Source organism: Labrus bergylta, chromosome 2 (genome assembly GCF_963930695.1).
Source record: "Labrus bergylta chromosome 2, fLabBer1.1, whole genome shotgun sequence".
NCBI lineage: Eukaryota > Metazoa > Chordata > Actinopteri > Labriformes > Labridae > Labrus > Labrus bergylta.
Window position 1 is genome coordinate 4,034,828 of NC_089196.1, and position 21,573 is coordinate 4,056,400.

General features: G+C 42.7%; 1 protein-coding gene across 2 annotated transcripts in view; it reads right to left on the minus strand.

The window, feature by feature from the left end:
- unc5db (unc-5 netrin receptor Db) overlaps positions 1-21,573 on the minus strand; it is a 144,382-nt gene that overhangs the window by 47,274 nt on the left and 75,535 nt on the right. For both annotated transcript variants that reach the window (XM_065962947.1, XM_020648854.2), the window contains exons 3-6: positions 12,865-13,008; positions 10,389-10,492; positions 1,815-1,995; positions 899-1,066 (exon numbers count right to left, since the gene is read on the minus strand). In XM_065962947.1, the coding sequence (XP_065819019.1) occupies positions 899-1,066; positions 1,815-1,995; positions 10,389-10,492; positions 12,865-13,008 (597 nt within the window). The remainder of the gene's footprint in view (positions 1-898; positions 1,067-1,814; positions 1,996-10,388; positions 10,493-12,864; positions 13,009-21,573) is intronic.

Here is a 21,573-nt window from a genome sequence, read left to right on the forward strand (position 1 = left end):
CAGCTCCAGCTCTCAGCCTGTCGTTAGGTTGTCTGAAAGTTAGACTGAGACAGGATTTCCAACATGACGGCTGCTGCTGATGAACCTCCGGAGCCCCCTGCAGTAACAGATGGCTGACGTCCATTAATATTTAGTCTATGGTCAGTACGCGCTGCGTTCCCTCAGCACTATGTTTTTACTCCCTGTACCACTGGATCCATTTCTGGTGCGTGAGCCATTAACAGCTGTACACACATTACGGGAGAACTAAAAGATCACGCGGCATATAAAGAGAAAAACGTAACAACAACATGTTGCTGTCCTCGTCTGACTTCCTGTCCGGGTCGCTCTATTCTGTCCAGATTAACGCGTGCTTGTTGCGTGCTCCATCGAATATTTACTTACAGTGTATTTGATACAGAGTTGAGAGTAGTTGCCCTGCTGGCACGCTCCGGCGGCATAACAATTCCCCAAATAAATCTTTAAAACCAAAAAACACATTTCTTGTACTTCAGGCAGGAGCGATCCTGTCATGGATTGAACAAGAACAGCAATGCTTGGTACTGACGGCTCTGGCCCTAAGACGCTCTCTGGCTTAATGCACCACATGCCTGAAGATATCTTGTTAATGTGGATGACATGATGTTTTTCACAAAAATAAACCTGTTCAGCATGTCCACTGAAAAGACAAAGAAGAAAACAAACGGTGGTAGAAGTGTTGATAATGAACAGCTGGTCCGATGCTATCATTATAAATAACTACAATGTGAGAATGTTTTTACAGTCAAGGCAGTCTGTTGTCGTCTGTGACATCTCGACCTTATTATTCTCCAGTTTATACCAACAACTTTACACGTGGAGGAAAAGTAAAGATGAACTTCAGTGTTACATATCGACTCAGAGTTGATGTGAGACTGACCTGGGCAAAGAGCGTTGCAGGTGATCTTCTGTACAGACATGCCCTCGCAGAAAGCGCCGCCGTTGAGAGGCGCTGGGTTGGTACAGGTTCGAGAACGCTTCTGCACACCCCGCCCACATGGCACGTTGCAGGCTGACCACTCGGTCCACAGGGACCAGCCGCCATTCACTGAAGACCGTTCGGCAAAGTCGGGAAAAAGAAGAGGAGGTTGAGTTGAGTGCAGAACAGAACTCTGGCAACACTTCAACAAGAGTTATTAATGAGAATGAAAACTCTGAAGTAACAATGCATAGCCTGCAGCAGATTGAGCACAGTGTTGTGCTGGATAAACAGATCCCTCTCTCCTAATTAACACTTCACTGTTACTTGCTCTTGGATTAAGACAAACTGAACCGTGCAAAAGCTGAGAAAGAAGCCATTAAGCCACATTGTCGTTGCTCAAGGCGGCCCTGACTCATACTGGTCGTCAGGTTGCTAGTCAACCGTTTAGCGTTCTGACTGAAGCCGTTTACTCTGTGATCTTGGTGTTTAAGCGTCTGGAAGCAAAATGTCTGGCAGCGCTATCAAATGCTGCTGGACGTGTAGCGGGAAGCCTCAGGCACATAAATACTTAATAAGCAACACTCCCATTAAATGAGATTAAAACACACTGGCTTATTTCCTTTCATAAAGTACAAATTGATTTTAAATGAGAGGCAGTAAATTGAGTCTTTGAATAATACATCCCTGGGAGCGAAGAGAAAAACAGCCCCTCTCAAGGAGGGAAGAATGGAGACGGTACTCTTAATCACTTGTTTAGGAGTGAAGGAAACCAGACAATTTGATCTGAAGCGCCATGTAAACAGTGTGTCAGTACACATTTATGTGTAGCAGAGAAAAACACAGCAGTATCTGGAGGGGGGGGGTGTTAGCTTACCGAAGACGATCACAGCAGCTGTGGCACTGTGTCTTTTGGCCACCACATTGCTGGCCAGACAGGTGTAGTTGCCTGAATCCGAGAGTCGGGCCTCATTGATGATTAGGTTGTGGTCAGCTCGGGTGTCTATGTTGTCATCGGTGAAGGGATTCAACAGTTCTTGGTTTTTCAGCCATTCCACCTGGTCAAGAGAGGTCACAAGGGACGCAAATATGACAAACTTTTACAGAAAATATAAATAAAAGGAAACATCACATTTACAATCGAGAACATTTGAATACTGTAACGACCCCTGACTGTCAGTGCTCCTCCTGCTGCCTTCAGGGAGAGAGGGGCGGAGCCACAATTTGATTTGAGACCGTTGCAAACGCCACTGATTTACAGACTTCATATTCTTTTATTAGAATGTTTCACCTTAGTTTTCAATAAATAATCTATTAAAAAACGTAAAAACTGTGTGGTCTCCCTGATGTGATGAGATGTACTATCCTCTGACTTAACTTGTTGGTGCAGACACATTACAGAGGGTGGAGGATTCAAAAATATGCATCTATAGGAATCTTGTATCAATGTATCAATCACATCCTTAATTTTCTTCACTATGGGCTTTACTAGGGCTAGGGCTAGTTCAAAAATATTGATTCATCAATTTATTGCAATTATTATTTTCCCATTATGTTTTTTTCTTTGTTTATTAAAAAAGAGACACATTTCAGAAGGTACTTTGAGGAGTTATCTGGGTATTACTGTCATCTGTGTGTATTATTTAATCAATATTTAAGCACATTTATCAATATCAAATTGAATCGATATCGAATCGAATCGCGACACAAAGAATTGAAATGGAATTGAATTGTGAGGTTGTGGACAATACCCAGCTCTAGGCTTTACACATCGCTACAATTCAAATAATAATAATGAAAGATAGCAGACCAAAGGATCAAACCCTTGATCTTCCACTTGAGAGACGACCGACTCTACCACTGAGCCACAGCCGCTCCAAACATCCAACACTAAGGCCATTAGGCGGTCAGAAGACGCACCATAAATAATTACCAGCAACAGAGAGAGTGATTATGAAATATAAAAACTTCGTGCTGCTTTAGTGCTCCTGGTAAATGAGCTGCATCGCTGCACTCACAAACTGCATTTATGTGTCGACACACAGGCGATGCTGATGGATTCATAGGAAGTGGAGCCCTGTGGAATAAACAACACAGTGGATGAATGCAAATAGGAAGCGCCTGCGGGCATGCATACACTGGGTAAACAGAAATGACACTCAAAACCGAGGAGGTGATGGATTGCAGGTATGAAGAAGCATGAATAAAAAAAAGATTCACATTATGAAACAGTAATCATTTCTCACATTCCGTAACTTTTCAAACACATTTGGGTCGATGTTCTTCTGTAAACTGGAGCGGCCATGTTTCATGTGGGAGGAGGAGAGGACGACACGATCACACCTGGTTGAGTCTGGTTCTTTCTTTGTTTTTTGGGAGCTGATCTTTAAACTTCTTAGACTCCTCTATACGACTTCATGAAGCCTTTAAAGTTTCCTCACAGCATCATTGTGTCATGATTTGTTCTCGTTTAGTTTTGTATTTGGGCTACATGGTGGTGCAGTGATTAGCGCTGTTGCCTCACAGCAAGGAAGTTCCTGGCTGAAATCCCAGTTGGGCAGGGAGCAGTGGAGTTTGGATGTTCTCCACTTGCATGTGTGGGTTCTCTCCAGGGACTCGACTTCCTCCCACAGTCCAAAGACAAAGTTTGCATGCAATTTTCTAAGTTCTTAAAATTTTGACTTTCCAGATACTTCTCTGTTTTAAATCCTTGAAGAATGGTAATTGGTAAATGGACTTGAGCTTGTATATTTATTTTCTAGTCTTCTGACTATTCAAAGCGCTTTTACACCTCAGGTCACACCTACACATTCACACACTGATGGTAGAGGCTGCTGAGGAGGAAGAGTCCATAAGAATACATTAATCACATTCATATACCGCCAATGAAGCAGCGGGAGCAACATGGAGTTAAGTATTTTGCCCAAGGACACATCAGACATGTGGCTGCAGGAGCTGGGGGTTGAACCCTCAACTTCTGGTTGAGAGCGGACCGACTCTACCAACTGAGCCACAGCTGCCCGCATCAAGCTAATCAAGCTAAGTCATCACCCCAGGTAGGCCACCCCAGTTGAAGAAGTCTGGACTCGCCCCTGGTGAGTCGGGCTCATCGTAAAAATATGTTTCAGGGTTTGAAAATGGAGTCGGAACATGAAGTTGGAAATGAGGGCCAGAATTAGGTGCCCAACTTGTTGTCATAGTCATCATCAACATGGGGAGGCGAAATATTTGATCAATTCACATATTCCACATAAACTTTTTGCTCAAATATAACAGAAACATTCCTCACATCTTTTTATCTTCCCCGTTGATTATTACTGTAATTACACCACATTACAACGGCTGTGATAATGAACTTATGGTGCATTCATGTGTTGTCGGACAAGTTGTAAAATGCCCATGAACACCTGCTCAAGTCGGAACAACAACTCGGAAGCTCTGCAAATAATCAGGTGCCCAAATTCCTGACTTGACGTCAGAATCGTCATCACGAGGTTCTGTTAATACCTCAATATGTTCTGTTAATGTAAACGCACCTTTTATTAATTCAAGTATTGCACATCAATTGTTTGCTTGAATTTACATTTGAACAGTTACTTTTCACTGACCTTCGTCTTTGTAGCATCACCACTTTCTTGTGCTATTGTCACAACATTCTGACTTTCCGAACTGAAAGCAAGTGAACACAATGAAGTCGGAAGAACGACTTCCCAACGATGAGAACATGAATGCAGCAGTACTTCCTCCCTGTGTCAGGTTTTCCTAAATTATGATGGCCCTTGTCTGTCACACCTGTGTCTTCTTTGTCACATCTGCGTCCCATCACTCCTTCTCTATTTAGTGTCTGTGTGATTTCTCTTCCTTGTCAGTTCATCAAACCTTCTCTGTGTCTCCTTGAAGATTTTTCTGAGCTCTACTGTCTATTTGTTTCTCCCTGTGTTTTGACTTTTACGTTGGACTTTGAGAAGAAAGTGTTTTTGTTTTCCTCCCTTTTTGCCTTCTTTTAAATGTAATATTTCCTGTTGGATCTTGTACCTCCAAATCTGTGACACATTGATACATAAAAAGGTTCAGAGACAGGGGACAGAGTCTAATTTGTCATGATTAAAATCATCACTGAATGGCTGAAACAAGTGGTGGCATCCTGCTCTGTTTGTAGCCGAGGGAAAATTAAGATTTGTAAGAGGCAATTAACACGAGGAGGGAAACAGCCTCCCAGTGTTTGGGGCCTCACCGCACATTAGCTGTTGTTCTGCTGCTATAACAGCCCTCGGGTAATGATTCACCAAGAAGGAGGGAAGAGAGACGGAGATGCACAAAGCAAATGACTGGGGTGTGTGTGTGTGTGTGTGTGTGTGTGTGTGTGTGTGTGTGTGTGTGTGAGTGTGTGTGTGTGTGTGTGTGTGTGTGTGTGAGTGTGTGTGTGTGTGTGTGTGTGAGTGTGTGTGTGTGTGTGTGTGTGTGTGTGTGTGTGTGTGTGTGTGTGTGTGTGTGTGTGTGTGTAAAGAAATATTGAAGGGACACATACAAATGAGCTGCCAAGTGTGTGGCAAAGGATTTGAGAAATGAATTATCTAATTGGCACATTTGTTTCAATAAGGACGGGGTCATCAGCGTCAGCCCTGATGAAACGGTTTCCAGCCAGGGCCGCACATCAGGGCGTCCTCCTTGTGATTTCAATACCCCTGACTGGCCCTGAAGGTCGCACGCACACACAGCTCATTCCACTGACATTTGCCCATGATTACATCTGAGAAATGTGGTGGTTGAGGGAGCAATTAGAGGACAAAGGAGCAATATGACAGGCTGACACCACGGCCATTATCAAGACTTGTGTGAAGAGCGCTAATCAAGACCTTGCCAGCTTTCACACTGTGCCCTGTGATTCGTCGCCTCATTGTCCCACTCTCAGGTCTAATGGTCATTTGATCTCACGGTGACGTACACACAGCAGCATTCAGAGCAGAAAAAACGGACTGCTTGTCATGCTCAGGTGTCACAGTTAAGCATGATCTCCTTCCTATTTGGCCGGTTTTTTTTTGGCCAACTGAGGCAAAGCAAGTGTTGGCAGCAGAACTTTTTCATTACTATATTTAACCTATCATCGATATGGATTAAGAGTCTCCATCAGACGCACCCCTCGAACCAGGAGACACCAGAGGAACATATGAACAATCAGACTTTTATTCTGTTAGCTATTCAGTCTGTTTTCTGTTGATTAAACTGAGTTTTCTCAGGTCAAACTATTCGTTATAATCTGCCTGATCATATTCTAAATTGATGTTTTGAATAAATTTCGATCGGCCATTGGAGTTTTTTTTAAGAAGCGTTTTTTTGCGAGATCAGAGATCCATCAGAGCCTTAAATCCCCTGCCAGCCCAAGCCGCAGAAGCGAGCATAACTCTTGCTCTGCCAAGCGCTGAGAAGATCTAATCACGAACTTTCTGCCCGTTCATCACGGTGAACACTTGGGGACACCCGGAGACTGCTGCCAGGATTCACACGGCTCCACCCAACAAGGCGCCTACTGATCAGCCACCCATGGAGAAGGTTTCTGAGTTCGACTTGCCGATCCGAGCGACTTCTTACTACTAAGACAACACCAACAATGGCTGTGATAAAGTGTTGATTACAGCTCCTAAAAACAAAATCAATAAAAATGATAGATTAAACAAAATCTCTTCTCTGCTTTAATCGAGCTGGTTCAGCCCTCTAGTGTCTTTGACAGCTGCATGGAGAAGTTTAGAGAACACACACACACACTGAAATAAAATGTCATGAAGCAATTCTAATGATGTTCAAAGTTACTTTTTTATCTGCTTGACTAGCCCGTCTCATAGTAACTCCTAATTAAATATACACTCAGTGTCTTGAGCAGCGTGTGAACATGCACTGCAGCTGTAGCTGGTAAAGGTCACACCAGGGCGCACATTTGCCTTATTAACGTTCTGCATATGTGGCCGCAGCATTAACTGGAACCAGGAATAAGTGCTGCTGATAACTAGAATACACTCACTCAAGAGCCGCCTTGCATGATAGAGCATCTGTCTCCAGCACCTTGCACGGGTATCTGGGGCTGTAGGTGTGTGTTAAAACTTTCTTTGACTGGGCTGGTGCTGCTGGGGCACTGTCTTCTGCTGCTGGGGCGCTGTCTTCTGCTGCTGGGGTGCAGTCTTTTGCGGGGGGTGGCCTGAAGTGTGATGTGCGCACAATCACACACAATACCAATTGACTCCTGCTCCTATTGTCAGTACGTTCATTGCAAGTAAGACAGAGTGCAGCCTTTGCAAAACATGACCTAATAAATGGTTTAAACATAAGTCCAGTTGCTGACAGGGAAAACACAATTTAGGATTTTTGGGGTGACCAATCAGATTTCTAAGGGGACCTATGCCGCCCCTGGCCAACCTTCTGGACACACCCCTTATGTGACTGCAGGTATGTTGTATGCATATTTAAATTTACACACAGGGGACACACAGACTCTGCATGCACTCGATCACTTCACTCTGTGCTGTGGTTACGAGGTGCACTCCTGATATCAGACGGACTTTTCTGTTGGATCAGTCCTTGAAAGCGAGAAACTGGCATTTTTTTCATTTTGCATCAAGCAACATCGAGGTAGAATGACGCGTTTAAGTAATGTGTTTGACATTGCACATTCTGCGACGTGACACACCACATTGCATTTGATAAATTATATAAAGTGCAGTACTACAGTGGAGCAGAAAGTGAATCAACATAAAGAGACCAGTCAGATGCGGATGACAAGAGAAGCAGAGAAAAAAGGTAAAATGACTCAAAAACACTGACAGAGAACTGCAGGCAGACACTTTGAACTCGGCATATTTAACGATGTTCACACAGAACAGCATGCCTGAGAGCAGCGGGTAAAGTCTGCAGAAACGTTCTGCTGCTCCGACGTGCTCTCCTGATCAGGAGGTGAATCAGAAACTATACGGGGAGAACACAAGATGGGCACCATCCGCCTCCCCTGTTGCTTCCCCAAATGCCAACTCTCCTCCCCTCTGAGCTTCATAATTCTACTGTGTGATCCGTCTTATCTTAATGACATAAGTAGAGGTGTCTCCTGTCATCAGCGAGTCAGGTGTGGGGGGGGGGGGGGGGGGGGGGGGAGTGAGGGGTGGGGTGCTTGCTTGTCTTGATAATGAAGCTCATCATCTTCTCTCCAGGAAGTGTCTCTGACCTATGAGAAGATAACAGTTTGCAGGATTAGAAAGAGGAGGTGGGACGGAGTTAAATACAAACTTGTTTTTGAGTTGCATCACAAATGTCTCCGCTAAGCCCAACAGAGAACAGCTTGTTTCATGATGCAGAAGGCATTTAGTCGATTTCCCCTTTGTGCTGTAGCAGCTGCCGTCTACCTGAGCTAATGTAGATCAAGGAGATTCATTTTGGATTAAAGGCTTTCATTCAGGGAAGTGAGATTGGCTTCCAAGTTTCTGTTCGTTTGTTCGTTTCTCACTTTCTCTCAGAGTTACCTCTCAAAAGAAACTCATATTACCGGGTGTGTCATGGACTCCCCTTCTCGCTGAGATACTAAAACATCTGTTTTTTTTGCTAACCTCCATATTTGTGAAGTGAAAGTGGGGGACAGCTTTTACAATGGTAGAAGTGAAACAAAATGAGATAAGCAGCTCTTACAGTATATCAACAAATAGCGTATTATAGTCTTTACCCTATGCATCTATGTCAAGTTTGAATTTTATGCAACAAACGATGAAGCAGAGTTACTTGGGGCTCAGTGTCTTGCTCGGGGACACATCGGACATTGAGCTGCAGGACCTGAAAATCGCACCTCCAATTTCCAGTTGACGGCCGACTCTACCACTGAGCCACAGCTGGTTAGCGATCCATTGCCACATCTGATGTCCGTTTATTTAAATGAACTCAAACTGATATCTGCATCTTAGTGTAAAAAAAACAATCAGCTCTAAGACCTCCTCTCTCAACTTCAACACCATCCCTGCCTCATAAGTTGATTTTTGGACTCCAAACGATACCACTTATGGAAGATGGACTCTTAACTAGATGTCCTTTATCACTAAATTTCAATTATAGAAGTAACTTTCAGTAAAATGATAAATGCATCAGAAGCTTGTCACCAAGGAAACCAAACCTAAGCAGATCAGAGTGAAGGGGGCTGGTTCTCAGATTACAATATTACAGAATAAGGAAGTGCCAGTGTAAAACCAGTAGTTAACCTGTGTGATACCAGAATCATGTGAACAGGGAAGATGAATATTTAGGTTCAGAGTCAGGTTCATATTTATATCAGATTTCATGGAAATTTAAAAATCAGTCTTGAACAAAAGTCTTTGATGTAATGATGCAATGGACATTCAAAGAACTGAATGTATATGCATCAAGCACAATGGTGAGTTTCACATTCATTAAATGTACAGTATGTCTTCACCAACACACAATGATGACAACAACCCCCCCCCCCCCCGACAATTTCATAAATTGTCCCCAAAATCTTAATTGCACCATTTCCATTGGGGCCAGATGGTTCTCATAGGCTGTGTCCAAAATCACACACTCATTCCCTACTCACTATATAATGAGTTATATGTGGTGGACTACATACTGTACTCCCTCAGCACGATAAGAAAACATTTCGGACTGTGACGTTATCACTGTCACACAGCTAAAAAGAGCAGCTTAACTCCAATAACACCAGTAAACAAAGGCATTCATTATTGTGATAACTTCAATTATACTGAGTTTATTTTCACAAAACAGTTCAAATTAATAAATGAATTTAAAATTATTACTAAAAGATTTCACATATTTTCCAAATACACAAAACTCCTTTATTTGTTCACAGACTCTGATCTCGTGCCTGTCATCATCATCATCGGAACAAACTAACGTCCCCTTGCTTACAATCCTCACACTCTTCGTAGATTTCACTAAAAACAACCCAAATATGAACTTTATTGTATTTCTTTGTTCACGCTGCTCGCTCTTCTCGTCCGTCTGAGAGCAGTCGAGTCAAACGCCACTCTGCGCTTACCAAAATGTTCGCACCGCAATGCATGATGGTATATATTACTTGGATAGCGACCAGCGGTTGCACTCTGCTTTTCACTGATTCCAGATACAGCCATAGTCTGAACTCACAAGATTTCCAATCAAAGCCGTTGTTGCTCTTAACTGAATCTGAGGAGAGGAGGCAGCTGCTGTGTGTATTTGAATAATTCATTCTGTCATTTTGAGGAAGGTTTTTGTTAAAGTTCACACTTCATCTTAGTTGGCACACAGTTGTTTGCCTGTTTGAGTAATGAACCACAACTACATCAGTCACTCAGAAGACACGCGGCTGAAGGGAGAATCTGGAACAGAGAGCTACTCTCACAGAACGAGGATGACACCATGATGCAGAGCTCAGGTAGGAGTTTGAGCTTCTAAGGAGTAGCCACCTTACCTCCGCCACAGGCACTCCCTCTGGAGGGCGGCAGTGCAGAACGATCATCCCATTGATTGGCACCTCCTTTCCCTGGGGATCTTGCTCAAAGTTTTTCCTCAGGTCTGTATGGGGAGATAAGAGGCAGCTGTCAGCTGGCAGGTGTTACAGTCAGTCTGGTCTCAATCATGCATAGTGGCAAACACACTGGTCTGCCTCTGGCCTTTCACACTACCAACCTTCAGGACCCACTACATCCTGTGTATGAGAAAACATATCCATGAGCCAGTGCTCAGATATCTGGTGATGTGATGGTTTGGAGGATACACTGGATGGGGGAAGGCTCTGATCTGTGCCCGTGATGAGCGATTGTGTTTTTGCTCTCCATTGAAAATCTTCACATTTGAGCCTTTTTGAAAGTTGGAGTTTCCCTTTGAATTTTAAATGAGCTGGGATGAAATGCTTTTGTTTCCAATTACATTTTATCATAACTCTGGTGCCGTTTACATTTATATTGCGAGAGTGAAGTATTGCAATACAAGTATTGTGATTCAACACTTTTGATTATTGCGATTGTCTTTTTCTTTATAAACAAAAATTAAATTTAAAATATGCAAAATACACTCTACCATGCTCCCTAGTCGGTCTACAAATTCCCCAATTATAATAAAAGTTCATCCTCTTCGTCTTTAGCCTGCTCCACTTTTCAGGAAATGTGTGCTCAAACAGGCCGTTTGGAGATTTTCCCTTCATGATATCACAACGGGCAGTAACCCCTCCCCCAGGTGGGTGACACTCCCACAGGTAAGTGTTTGTTCTGTCCTCTGAGTCTGCCTTCTCACCGTAAACTGAGCAGGGCTGAAATAGAGGGGTTTATAGACATGCTCAAATACAGGATCAGAGTGGATTTAGAACAAGAAACTTCACAGACATGTTTTGAGGAGCTCTGAGACTTATTCAAAGTTGTTGAAAAGGAGGAGAACATGTGACCTTTAAAGCGGAGAGGGAGTACAATATCATGATGAGTGTTATTTCCAGAAACAATAACATGTCAGTTAATCTTTGCTTTTCTGTTTTTATTTGTTACCTTGGCAAAAGGTCCAGCCCCATCTAGTGTACTGTAGCATTGGTTGCCTGGAGCAGCGACATCAGCACATTTCTGAACAGCACAGGCTGAGAGGTTCCAGTGGTAGTGTCCAGTTCATGGGTCACAATTTACAATTTTGAACTAAGTTCACATTCCAAAAAATAAATATTTCACGCTCACTTTTTCATTTATTTTAGCTGCAGGGTGTTACCCTTTTAGTAGAGGAAGGTGCTACTCTTTCAGTAGAGTGTCCTGTGCTTCACATGGTGTTGATCTGTGTTTTGGCTGTGTGACAGCTAATTAAGGCTTTACTGTTATGGTCTTCACAAAGGCACCATGTTGGCTGAGTGAGTTGGGGCTGTCAGTCTTGTCATGCTTTACAAGGTTTACTCAAAAAAGGCCATAGACTATATAATATTTACATTTCTAGATCATATCAATATCATAAGGATTTATTCTGGAAAGGGCAAATAGGCAGGTGCTCTACCATACCTAGCACAAGTCAATGAAATACACATATCAATATCAATCACACAGGGAGAGTCAGAGAGTCAGAGAGTCAGAGAAGGAGAGTTAGAGAGGTAGAGTCAGAGAGGAGGAGTTAGAGAGTCAGAGAGGGAGAGTTAGAGAGGTAGAGTCAGAGAGGAGGAGTTAGAGAGTCAGAGAGGGAGAGTTAGAGAGTCAGATAGGGAGAGAGAGAGAGAGAGGGAGACTGAGAGTTAGAGAGGGAAAGTCAGAGAGGGAGAGAGGGAGAGAGAGAGGGAGACTGAGAGTTAGAGAGGGAGAGTCAGAGAGGGAGAGAGGGAGAGAGAGAGGGAGACTGAGAGTTAGAGAGGGAGAGTCAGAGAGGGAGAGAGGGAGAGAGAGAGGGAGACTGAGAGTTAGAGAGGGAGAGTCAGAGAGGGAGAGTTAGAGAGTCAGAGAGGGAGAGTTAGAGAGTCAGAGAGGGAGAGTTAGAGAGTTAGAGAGGGAGAGTCAAAGAGTCAGAGAGTCAGAGAGAAAGAGTCATGGAGGGAGAGTTAGAGAGTCAGAGAGGGAGAGTCAGAAAAGGAGAGTTAGAGAGTCAGAGAGGGAGAGTTAGAGAGTCAGAGAGGAAGAGTCATGGAGGGAGAGTTAGAGAGTCAGAGAGGGAGAGTTAGAGAGTCAGAGAGGAAGAGTCATGGAGGGAGAGTTAGAGAGTCAGGATGGGAGAGTCGGAGAGGGAGAGTCAGTGATTTCAAATAAAAGTATTGTGTGAAATTGTGGGTAGTGTCAAACAGTGTTCAGCAAAAACTGTGAACTGCTTTCAGGAGTTACAAATTGACTCGATCAACTGACCATTCATCATAAACATTACTATGTTAAACGAGTGAGTGCTTTTAACCTGCTAGGTTACACCACTGCCTAACACTTAGATGCTTCCATACTCACAGGCGATTCGAACAGTGGCCTTGCGACTTTTGGAGGTGCCCAGGTGGCTCCAGGCCACACATAAACACCAGAAGTCTTCAGGGCCATGGAAGTCCTCCACCTGCTGACGGGACACGTTGATCATCACCTCACGCACCTTCAGCCCTGGATAAGAGAGATCAGAAAATCCTTGACTTAGAGACAAAATATGTAAGATGCCTTCTAGCCAAAGACAGCTATCTTAGTTTAGTGATTCCTGCGTTCAGGTTTCAGGTTTCATATCCCAGCTGTGATGTGTAAATCTTTGATTGAGGTTCATATTTGGGTTTTAAAGAAACTTGAAGCTCCTGACAAAATATTGAACATGGTAAGTGGGGTATGTTGCGAACCACTTTGGTTGTACATTTTAACGTCTGTAGTTTTTGTCAACATGTTGTAGTCACCAAAGTTACCTTCCTTAGGGCCGTGCAACAACCCGGTCTTAAAGGTTTAGCCTCTGAGCTTGAGTAAGAGAAGGGCATGGATGTAAATTTGGTTGCACCAGGTGGGTTCAGTCTGGTCATGAAGCCATTAACACGCTGGCTCCCAGCCATCCTTAATCAATACCTCAATACCTCTGCAAGCTCTGATCAATGGGTTTTACAGGATGAGTTATGCACATGTTCTTAGGAAATGCCGACACACTTCTTTTATCAGTGCATTCACCCCTTTCCTGCTCAGCTCTGAGAGCATGGTGAAGGAAATGGACAGAAACACAGCACCTCAGGGGGCCCCTGCTGTATGATTAGAGTGCTCAGTGCTTCTATCAAGAGGAAAGCTAAATCAACCCAAGCAGAGTTACCATTAATAATTTGGATGACACTAACCACCTTAAACAGCCTGTTTCAGCAAACTGTGCAAAGCGACACAAGGACAACGTATTATGTAACACAAAAAGCATGAGGACATGGCACACTGCAGTACACAGTGCTCTTATTCAATGTGTTGGACTGAAGAAGACAAAGGACAGTATACTGCATTTGAAAATCCTGTTAGGAAACACACTGCTAGCCTCCAGTTGGAAATGTTTGTCACCCTGTCATGAATTGGTACACAGAGCCGGTTTTGAATCTGAGTCACCGGCTTAGTGCACGTCACATATGTTTTCTCACTGCTCCTCAGAGTCGTTTGCAGCCTGCAGGCTTTATAAACACATCTGGATAGCAGGCAGGGATGTGCAATGAGCTTAGGACTAAAAATATAAAAACAATACCAAAACCATCTCCACCGCTTTTCTTTCTGTGTTGGCTCTTGTGCATCTGCTCTCTGGGATAAATAACACTTTTATCTGACAAGCTGGAACTAAAGTCAAACAGTCCCACACTGCGGCGGCACAGCTTCCAGGCAGCAGGTACTGGCTTCATAGTGAATACCAATTAAACTGGAGTGAATGGCATGAGGGCTAACCTGGTGGGTCCATGCTGTCATTTGTAGTCAAATAAAGAAATTGTAAACATTGATAGCGGTTGGGCTCCACTCTCCACTGAGATCTTGCCAGGCATAAATGCTAAAAACAGAAAAGACAAACACAATGAAAGTAAAGGCCTCTTCTGTGCTACACCATACACCATTGACACATTTTAAAATGCTGAAACAAATAAGGCTGTTTATTCCATTATTGTACACTGCAGTGTTTTTGGTGACCAAGTAATTGGACTGTGATCGGTGGGCTTGAAGGGATCGAAAGTACACACTGAAGAAGGAGAATAAAGAAAGCTACAGCCCTGTAGTTGGTGCTTCCTATAGTCGTAGAACCTGAGAGACAGACAACAATAATGGAGACAGGGTATGTGTGGAAAAGAAAGCCAGTGGATAAAATAATGACTAATGACTTTTCAGGAAAGAACAAGACAGGCTTTATTGTCTAGAAGGGAAATACAGTATCCTCGAGGGAAAGAAAAAGAATAGCCTCTAATGCCTTAAAAAGTGTGTGATCCTGAGCTCCGGAGAGGAAGAGAAGGAGAAACAGAATGCACAGACAGATTGATATGAGAGAGAAAGAGAGAGAAAGAGAGAGCGAGAGAGAGAGAGAGAGAGAGAGAGGCATGGATGTTGTAAACTTTGTCCTTAGAGGGACACATTTCCTGAGGTCCAAACAGCCGTCGACAGGTTTATCGAAAAGATGGAGTCGAGTGCTGCTGCTGTCTCATTCAACAGTCCTTGTTTATTTACGGCACACTGTTGACAAGACTCATTAGAGTAAATAACAATAAACAGGTGCTAATGAAATACCAGCCGCCATCCACAGTATTGTGACGATTATTTGTCTCTGTAAACGGATATCTGCATAAAAGTGATGATAACAATTCATTACAGCCAACTTGAGCCACAAATCGGCTTGACATTGTGTGGTGAAATCCAATCAGCGATTAGATTCCCTGACTACCTGAAACTTTTTAACTTAATGACATCACAAAGGGCAGTAGCCCCTCCCCCAGGTGGGTGACACTCCCACAGCTAGGTGTTTGTTCTGCCCTCTGAGTCTGCCTTCTCACCATAAACAATAGGACATGGAGCGAGAAAGCCAAAGCCATCGGAGCCCTTCCGGAGAGGGGCGTGGTCAGACACAGCTCATTTACATTTAGTGCAAGTTGCTTTACTACTGACTAGTGCTGTCAATTCTTATTATAAAATTGAACCTGTGGGGGTTCACATTTCACATTCGGACTGTAATGAACTGTTTGAAATTCAAAATATGTAGTCTATTAGCGCATCAGGCTGTCTGAAGCAGTTTGTATTTTCTTCCAGCAGAGGGCACTATCAGTATGACTTGACCATTTCACGCACTCTTGACGTCAGTAATGAAAAAAAGTAATGTGTGAGGGAGACTCCTCTCTCTACAGACAGCAGACCATGCTTTGGTTGAGAGACACAGTGTCACTACAAACCCACAACTCTACAAGCTGGCTCGCATTTATTTGTGTGTACCAGGGACGTCTGTGGGATCTAAACGGGTGTTCTCGTAAGCAGCTGATACTGTCAATAAAAACAGATCTGCACTCGATCAAATGAATAGACTTGTGTTTCTGGCAAAAAATATAAAAAATAAGTTGGACCTTTTGGATTGTCAACAGGCTGTTGGATAAAGCTCGTTATTGAATAATAAAAATGTTTTGTGGTTCTGGGGTTCAAACATTTCTGTGTCATGTTCAACATTTGTTAGAAGTAAATTTATTGAAAAAATGACAGCCCTACTACAGACCTGACAAAAATTGAATATTTACTTTCAAAATCTGCATCATGATGTTCCTTTGACAAACTTAATGCCCCTAAATTTCAAGTGAATCACATTGAAATACCTTTCTTTTTACCTCATACCGCTGAAGTAGTGAAGACGCAGTAAAGCTTACATTCTACTGTTGAACTGAGATTCAGCAGATCAATGGGCACTCCTCCGGGATGTTATGGAAAAAGAAGTGACGCTGCAGACGTCATTCATCCCCATACGCTTTCCAGCATTTATAAAACAAACACATGCTTTTAGAGCAACAGCTGAGTTGTGTCCTGACTTTTGTTCTATTACTCTCAACAACATTAAAGAGCACATATTATGCCCTTTTTGGGGCTCGTATATTTAATCTATGTACCTACTAAAATATGTTCACAATAGCTAAAGTTCTAAAAAAGTGTCTGTTTTCATGTCCTGCCGCTCCATGCACCGGCTCGCTTCTGACTCTCTCTCTAATGCTCTGAAGTGCCCACGTTCAGAGGCCCCACGTGTGCCAAGTCTGATCTGATTGGTCGGCCTGTCAGCTCTGCCGTAATTGGTCAGTCGCTCAGCACGGTTCTCGGAAATGTCCCGCCCCTTTTACCATATTGGGAATGCAGCCACTCTGGCTCTGAGGGCCGGGGAGCATAAACATTAGCACCTTAGCACTACTGTGCTACGGCATATCGTGGGCGTGTTACAGAAGTTAACGGGCGTGCAACATGAGCTGCTGGGTTTGCCACAATGAGCCAATGGATTTAGATCAGTGATATCACACTGACGTCACACTGGCAATTTTTTTTCGAGGGGGGCTAGAACCGAACATTACATGCAGCTAATGCTGCAGCTAACAGGAGGACGTAGGAGAAGCTGCGTTTCCGCGGACTTTGAATTTTTGCAAATAGATGTGCCTAAACATGCACAGGATGGAAAACACACTAAAGAGCATATAAAACCAGAAAAAGCATAATATGAGTCCTTTAAGGAACTGGCATCATCCTCAGTCAGGTCATTATGTCCACATGGTAACACACTTAATGTTGACATTACAATGTTGCAGGAGCTACTCTGTAAACTCCTTCTGCTGTTCAGTAACCAGGACACTTAAAGTAGTGCTGTTTTGTTAAAAAAAATTATCCATTCATATTGTATGTTTGCATAAGCACAACTGGCTTAAAGGAAGAATGTGCAACATTTTACACATGAATACAGCAGAAATCAAAAATAGCCTGTGTAAATGTCTCTCTGAGTTATGACTGTCTGAGTGAGAAGCCTGAGTCCCGCTGGTTGTGTTGTTGTCAGAGCCGTGTATACATCATGTTTACATGGACGGGACGGCCTTCTGTATAAAAGCTGTTTTAGTCAAGGACTGGAGAAAAGAAGAAAAACATACTCACTGATTATTTGGATATTACGTAAGTGTGTTTAGATCTCAGTCTTTCTGTGTCAATTTAAGTGCAATATGAAGCTACGAGTTATACTGGGAGGACAGCTTGAGTAGAAATGTAAGAATAACACAATCAAAATACTGTAGGAAGTTTGTTTGGAAAGTAAACATGAGATATTTTATCACAACATGCCAACACAGTCAATATTCCCCTCTTGCAGGTTCAAACTGTTGGAGAGGGTGTGGGGAACAAGAATTTACCACATCTAGAGGTAGAAAATTATTCACGCATCAACTTACCGGAGGTAACAAAAGCTACTGATTTTTCTCTTTTTAATATTTTGCGAGTGACGACCATGAAGCAGATAACAAGGACATGGAAACAACATGTAGAGTAAAGTTATGGTTTTTAACGATAGAACAAACTTTACATAACCAAGAATGTAGATTTATTATAAGAGGTGACCTACATAAACTATACAAGATTTATCCAAAAAAAAAAAGACTTGATGGGCTGTACAGGTACATGAAATCTAAAGATCAGTAGATGGGCAACCCCTGCACATTCTTCCTTTAATGCTGACATTACAGTGTTGCAGAAGCTACTCAAACTCCTTCTGCTAGTCAGTAACCAGGGCACTTTAAGTGGTACTGCTTCATTAAAAAAAACAAAAAAATCCAATGCATATTTGCATGAGTAAAACTGGCTTAAAGGAATCAAGGCACACAAATATGCTTACACAGCCATATTACACATATCATTTTTGAGGAAGACGTTTAATAGCACTTTCTTTTTTAATCCTGGAAGAAAAGAGAAACTTTTATCTTCAAACTCCATCAGGCCTTGTGCCCAGTTCTTTGCTCTGTTACTAGAGACAATGCCAGCCCATAGCCAAGCTTTAAATGATACCCAATTTCAAACCTGCAAGATGTGAATTAAAGCCAGTATAACCCTAAATAATACTGCTAACAACTGAGATTGCACGAATGAAGTGTTTCTAATAGGAACCAGTAGCAATTAAAACTAGTGTGTTGTTATAAGGAACAAAAAACAGGGAGCTGAATACAGATGATTGCATTAAGTAAGGACACTCAAGTACAAAGTCATCAACAGCAGTAGATTCTCTGTAACTAAATCCAGCAGTGGACTTTAAAAAAATAGCGAGAATGGTGGCAATGTATTCCACTACACCGTAATGAGCACATTCATTCTAATCATTAGGATATATACTGCTTGTGTTTGAGAACTAAATCTGTCTAAATTAAACTTGTGTTGGTTTAATTTCTTTCTGTGCAAGCCATTGGGTTGCCATGAGGAGCAGTAACAGATGGAAAACATTGGGAATTGGGCCTATAACAATTAGTTATTCAATCTGCATAACCACAGGGACAAGTCTGCGTGGATTCTGGAAAAATTCAGTTGTATTCTCAGCAAGCAACAGGCTCCATTAAGCGAAGTTTACTTTGTTATCAGTTGCCTTCTTGAGTTGAATGGACAGAATCTTGTTTGGAGAGTGATTGACGAGGGCTTTCAGTATAGGTGAATGTATTCAAGAACGTTTCGTCAAGAGGCTAAAACCCGCCTCAGCTTCAGCTCTCAGCTTGTTGTTAGGTTGACTGAAAGTTAGGTTGAGACAGCATTTCCAGCATGGCATCGTAATAATTACTGCATTGTCCGTGTATATTTGAACACTGACATTTAGGCATATATCCGGGGGATTATTCATATATGAAGAGAATAAAACAGGCCCAAGTATGGAGCCTTGCGGGACCCCCCTGGACACTCATGGTAAGGAGATTTGATACTGTTTGCCAAGACACACTGCTTTCTAGTTTGATATGGTATGACTTTATAGCTTTATAGCACTTTATAGCTTGTTAACTGAAGTTAAAGAGAGTCAGTTCAGCGAGTAGCGCTACATCAACGGTGTCAAATTTTATTTTTAAATCTAAATCCCCAAAACAACCTTTTCCAGACCTTCCAGATATAGAGAGGTTTAGTCATTGTTTAGCTGGTCGGTTAGTTGATTGGTCACCCATTTTTCAATAATTTTAGAGATTACTGATATGATGCCTTTTGGCCCATAGCTATTCAAATCTGTTTTATTTCTTCATTTGAATGCTAGATTTACCATGGCCACCTTCCAAGCTGCCGGAACAACTGAGCATTTGACAGATAGATTAACCACATGTGTTACTGAACATATAAGAGACTCTTTGTGTGTCTTTAAGAAGCTGGTATAAAAGGTCATCCTTAGCTTCAGAGTTATTCATTCATGGTAAAGACAGGCTGAGCATGATGAATAGGTCATTAGTCACAGTTAGGTTGAGTGAAGAACTGAGATATATATTGAACAGACCATGTCAATTAAATGTTAAATTCAGTAGACAGGATAACAGAACTGTTCACCAACTGATTGTTGATTTTGGTAAATGGTCTTGGGCTTTTTTTGTCTTCTGACTACACAAAGCGCTTTTACACCACAGGCCACACCCACACATTCACACACTGATGGTAGAGACTGCTATGTTTAGACTACAACAGTATTAACTCATCCATTCACACACATTTACATGCTGCATTTACATGCTGCATTTACAAGCAGCAGGAGCAACTTCAGGTTAAGTGTCTTGCCAAAGGCCAAGTCGGACATGTGGCTACAGGAGCAAGGGATTGATCCCCCGACCTTCCGATTGAGAAACGACCAACTCTACCAACAATGTTATATCTTATTACTTTCCCATTCCCTTTAGCATTTTCAACAATGTTCATGATGAAACTGGCTTTTCACTTTTGTGTTGCCTGTGTATCTTCATTTCTTGCAGATGTAAAATTTTGTTGGCCTATAATTAGACCAGATCGCAGGGATTTTCAATCACCTTGGTTTTCTTCTTCCTCTGCAGTGCTCTCCTGGGGAACTTCGCCCTTTCAGTTTTGTTATCAGATAGTCCACAATATGATCAGTGACCTCACATAGGGCTATTTCTAGCCATTGCAAAATCAATGCGTCAACGCTGACAGCCCTAGTTCAGACACATTCAGCATAACTGTAGCATCCCTGGTACCACTGTAGCCAGAGCCCTGTGTTGGATATCATACTGTCATCTGTCTCTCTGAACTCCTGTCCTATCACCGCACTGGCAACTATCCAATCAAGGCAAAAACAAGAAACAACTTACAGTTCTGAAATGTGTCCTTCTTTGATCACGCAATGCTGAGCGGATTCAAGGGTGCTTCTACATCTTCTCGGGTCTGTGTGAGGGAGGTCCTTCTCATGGGTCAATACAGGATACAAAAACACTAGTGCATGCATCAATACTTTTTCATGGCTAAAGCTGAGTCTGCTGACTCACCAGCAATGACAAAAGGCGCCTTCCCTACTCCTCACTCTTAAAAAAAAAGCTTTAAAAAAAATACAACCCAAACCTTTACAGCTTCGCCCTTAGTGCAGGCAGCAAATATGTAGCATGGCTAAATAAAATCCTCCCTTGGAAAAATAAATAGTGTTTGTAAAATTGTGAGTGTGTGTGTGTATGAGGTATATTGTCCGGGCCACATTCAGTTAACAACCCCATTAACTGGCTCACAAAGCCACCCTGGAGCAATGATAACATCACTCCCAGCTTTAGGAGGCCATTATTTTTCATTCCTGGAAAAGAGAGCTGAGGCTGCAGCAGAGGAGTAAATAAAAAGGGTGGAACACAAACCTTTTGACTCGCTGAACCACCTGTACACCTGGCAACTCAATCCTGACCACACTTACTGTAAAGCGCACTCACACTAGGCTTGATTGCCCGCCCTCCTCATTCCCCTGCTGGCCTGTACACACAATACTCCTTAGGGACCTCTTGCACATAACGTAGTAATACACAGCGTGCATGGCTCTACATGATCATGACACTAAGTTTACAAGACAGATGGACTAAAGAAAAAGGAGTCACGGGCGGCTGCAAATCGGGGAACACAGAGAACATTGTGTTCTGTCAGACTTTGTGGATTATTTTGAGTCATTTTGGTCAGATGGAGCAACAACAACTCCGGGGATTTCTCGATAATTGAGGCGGGGATCGATTATACTTCATGTCCACGTTGTGT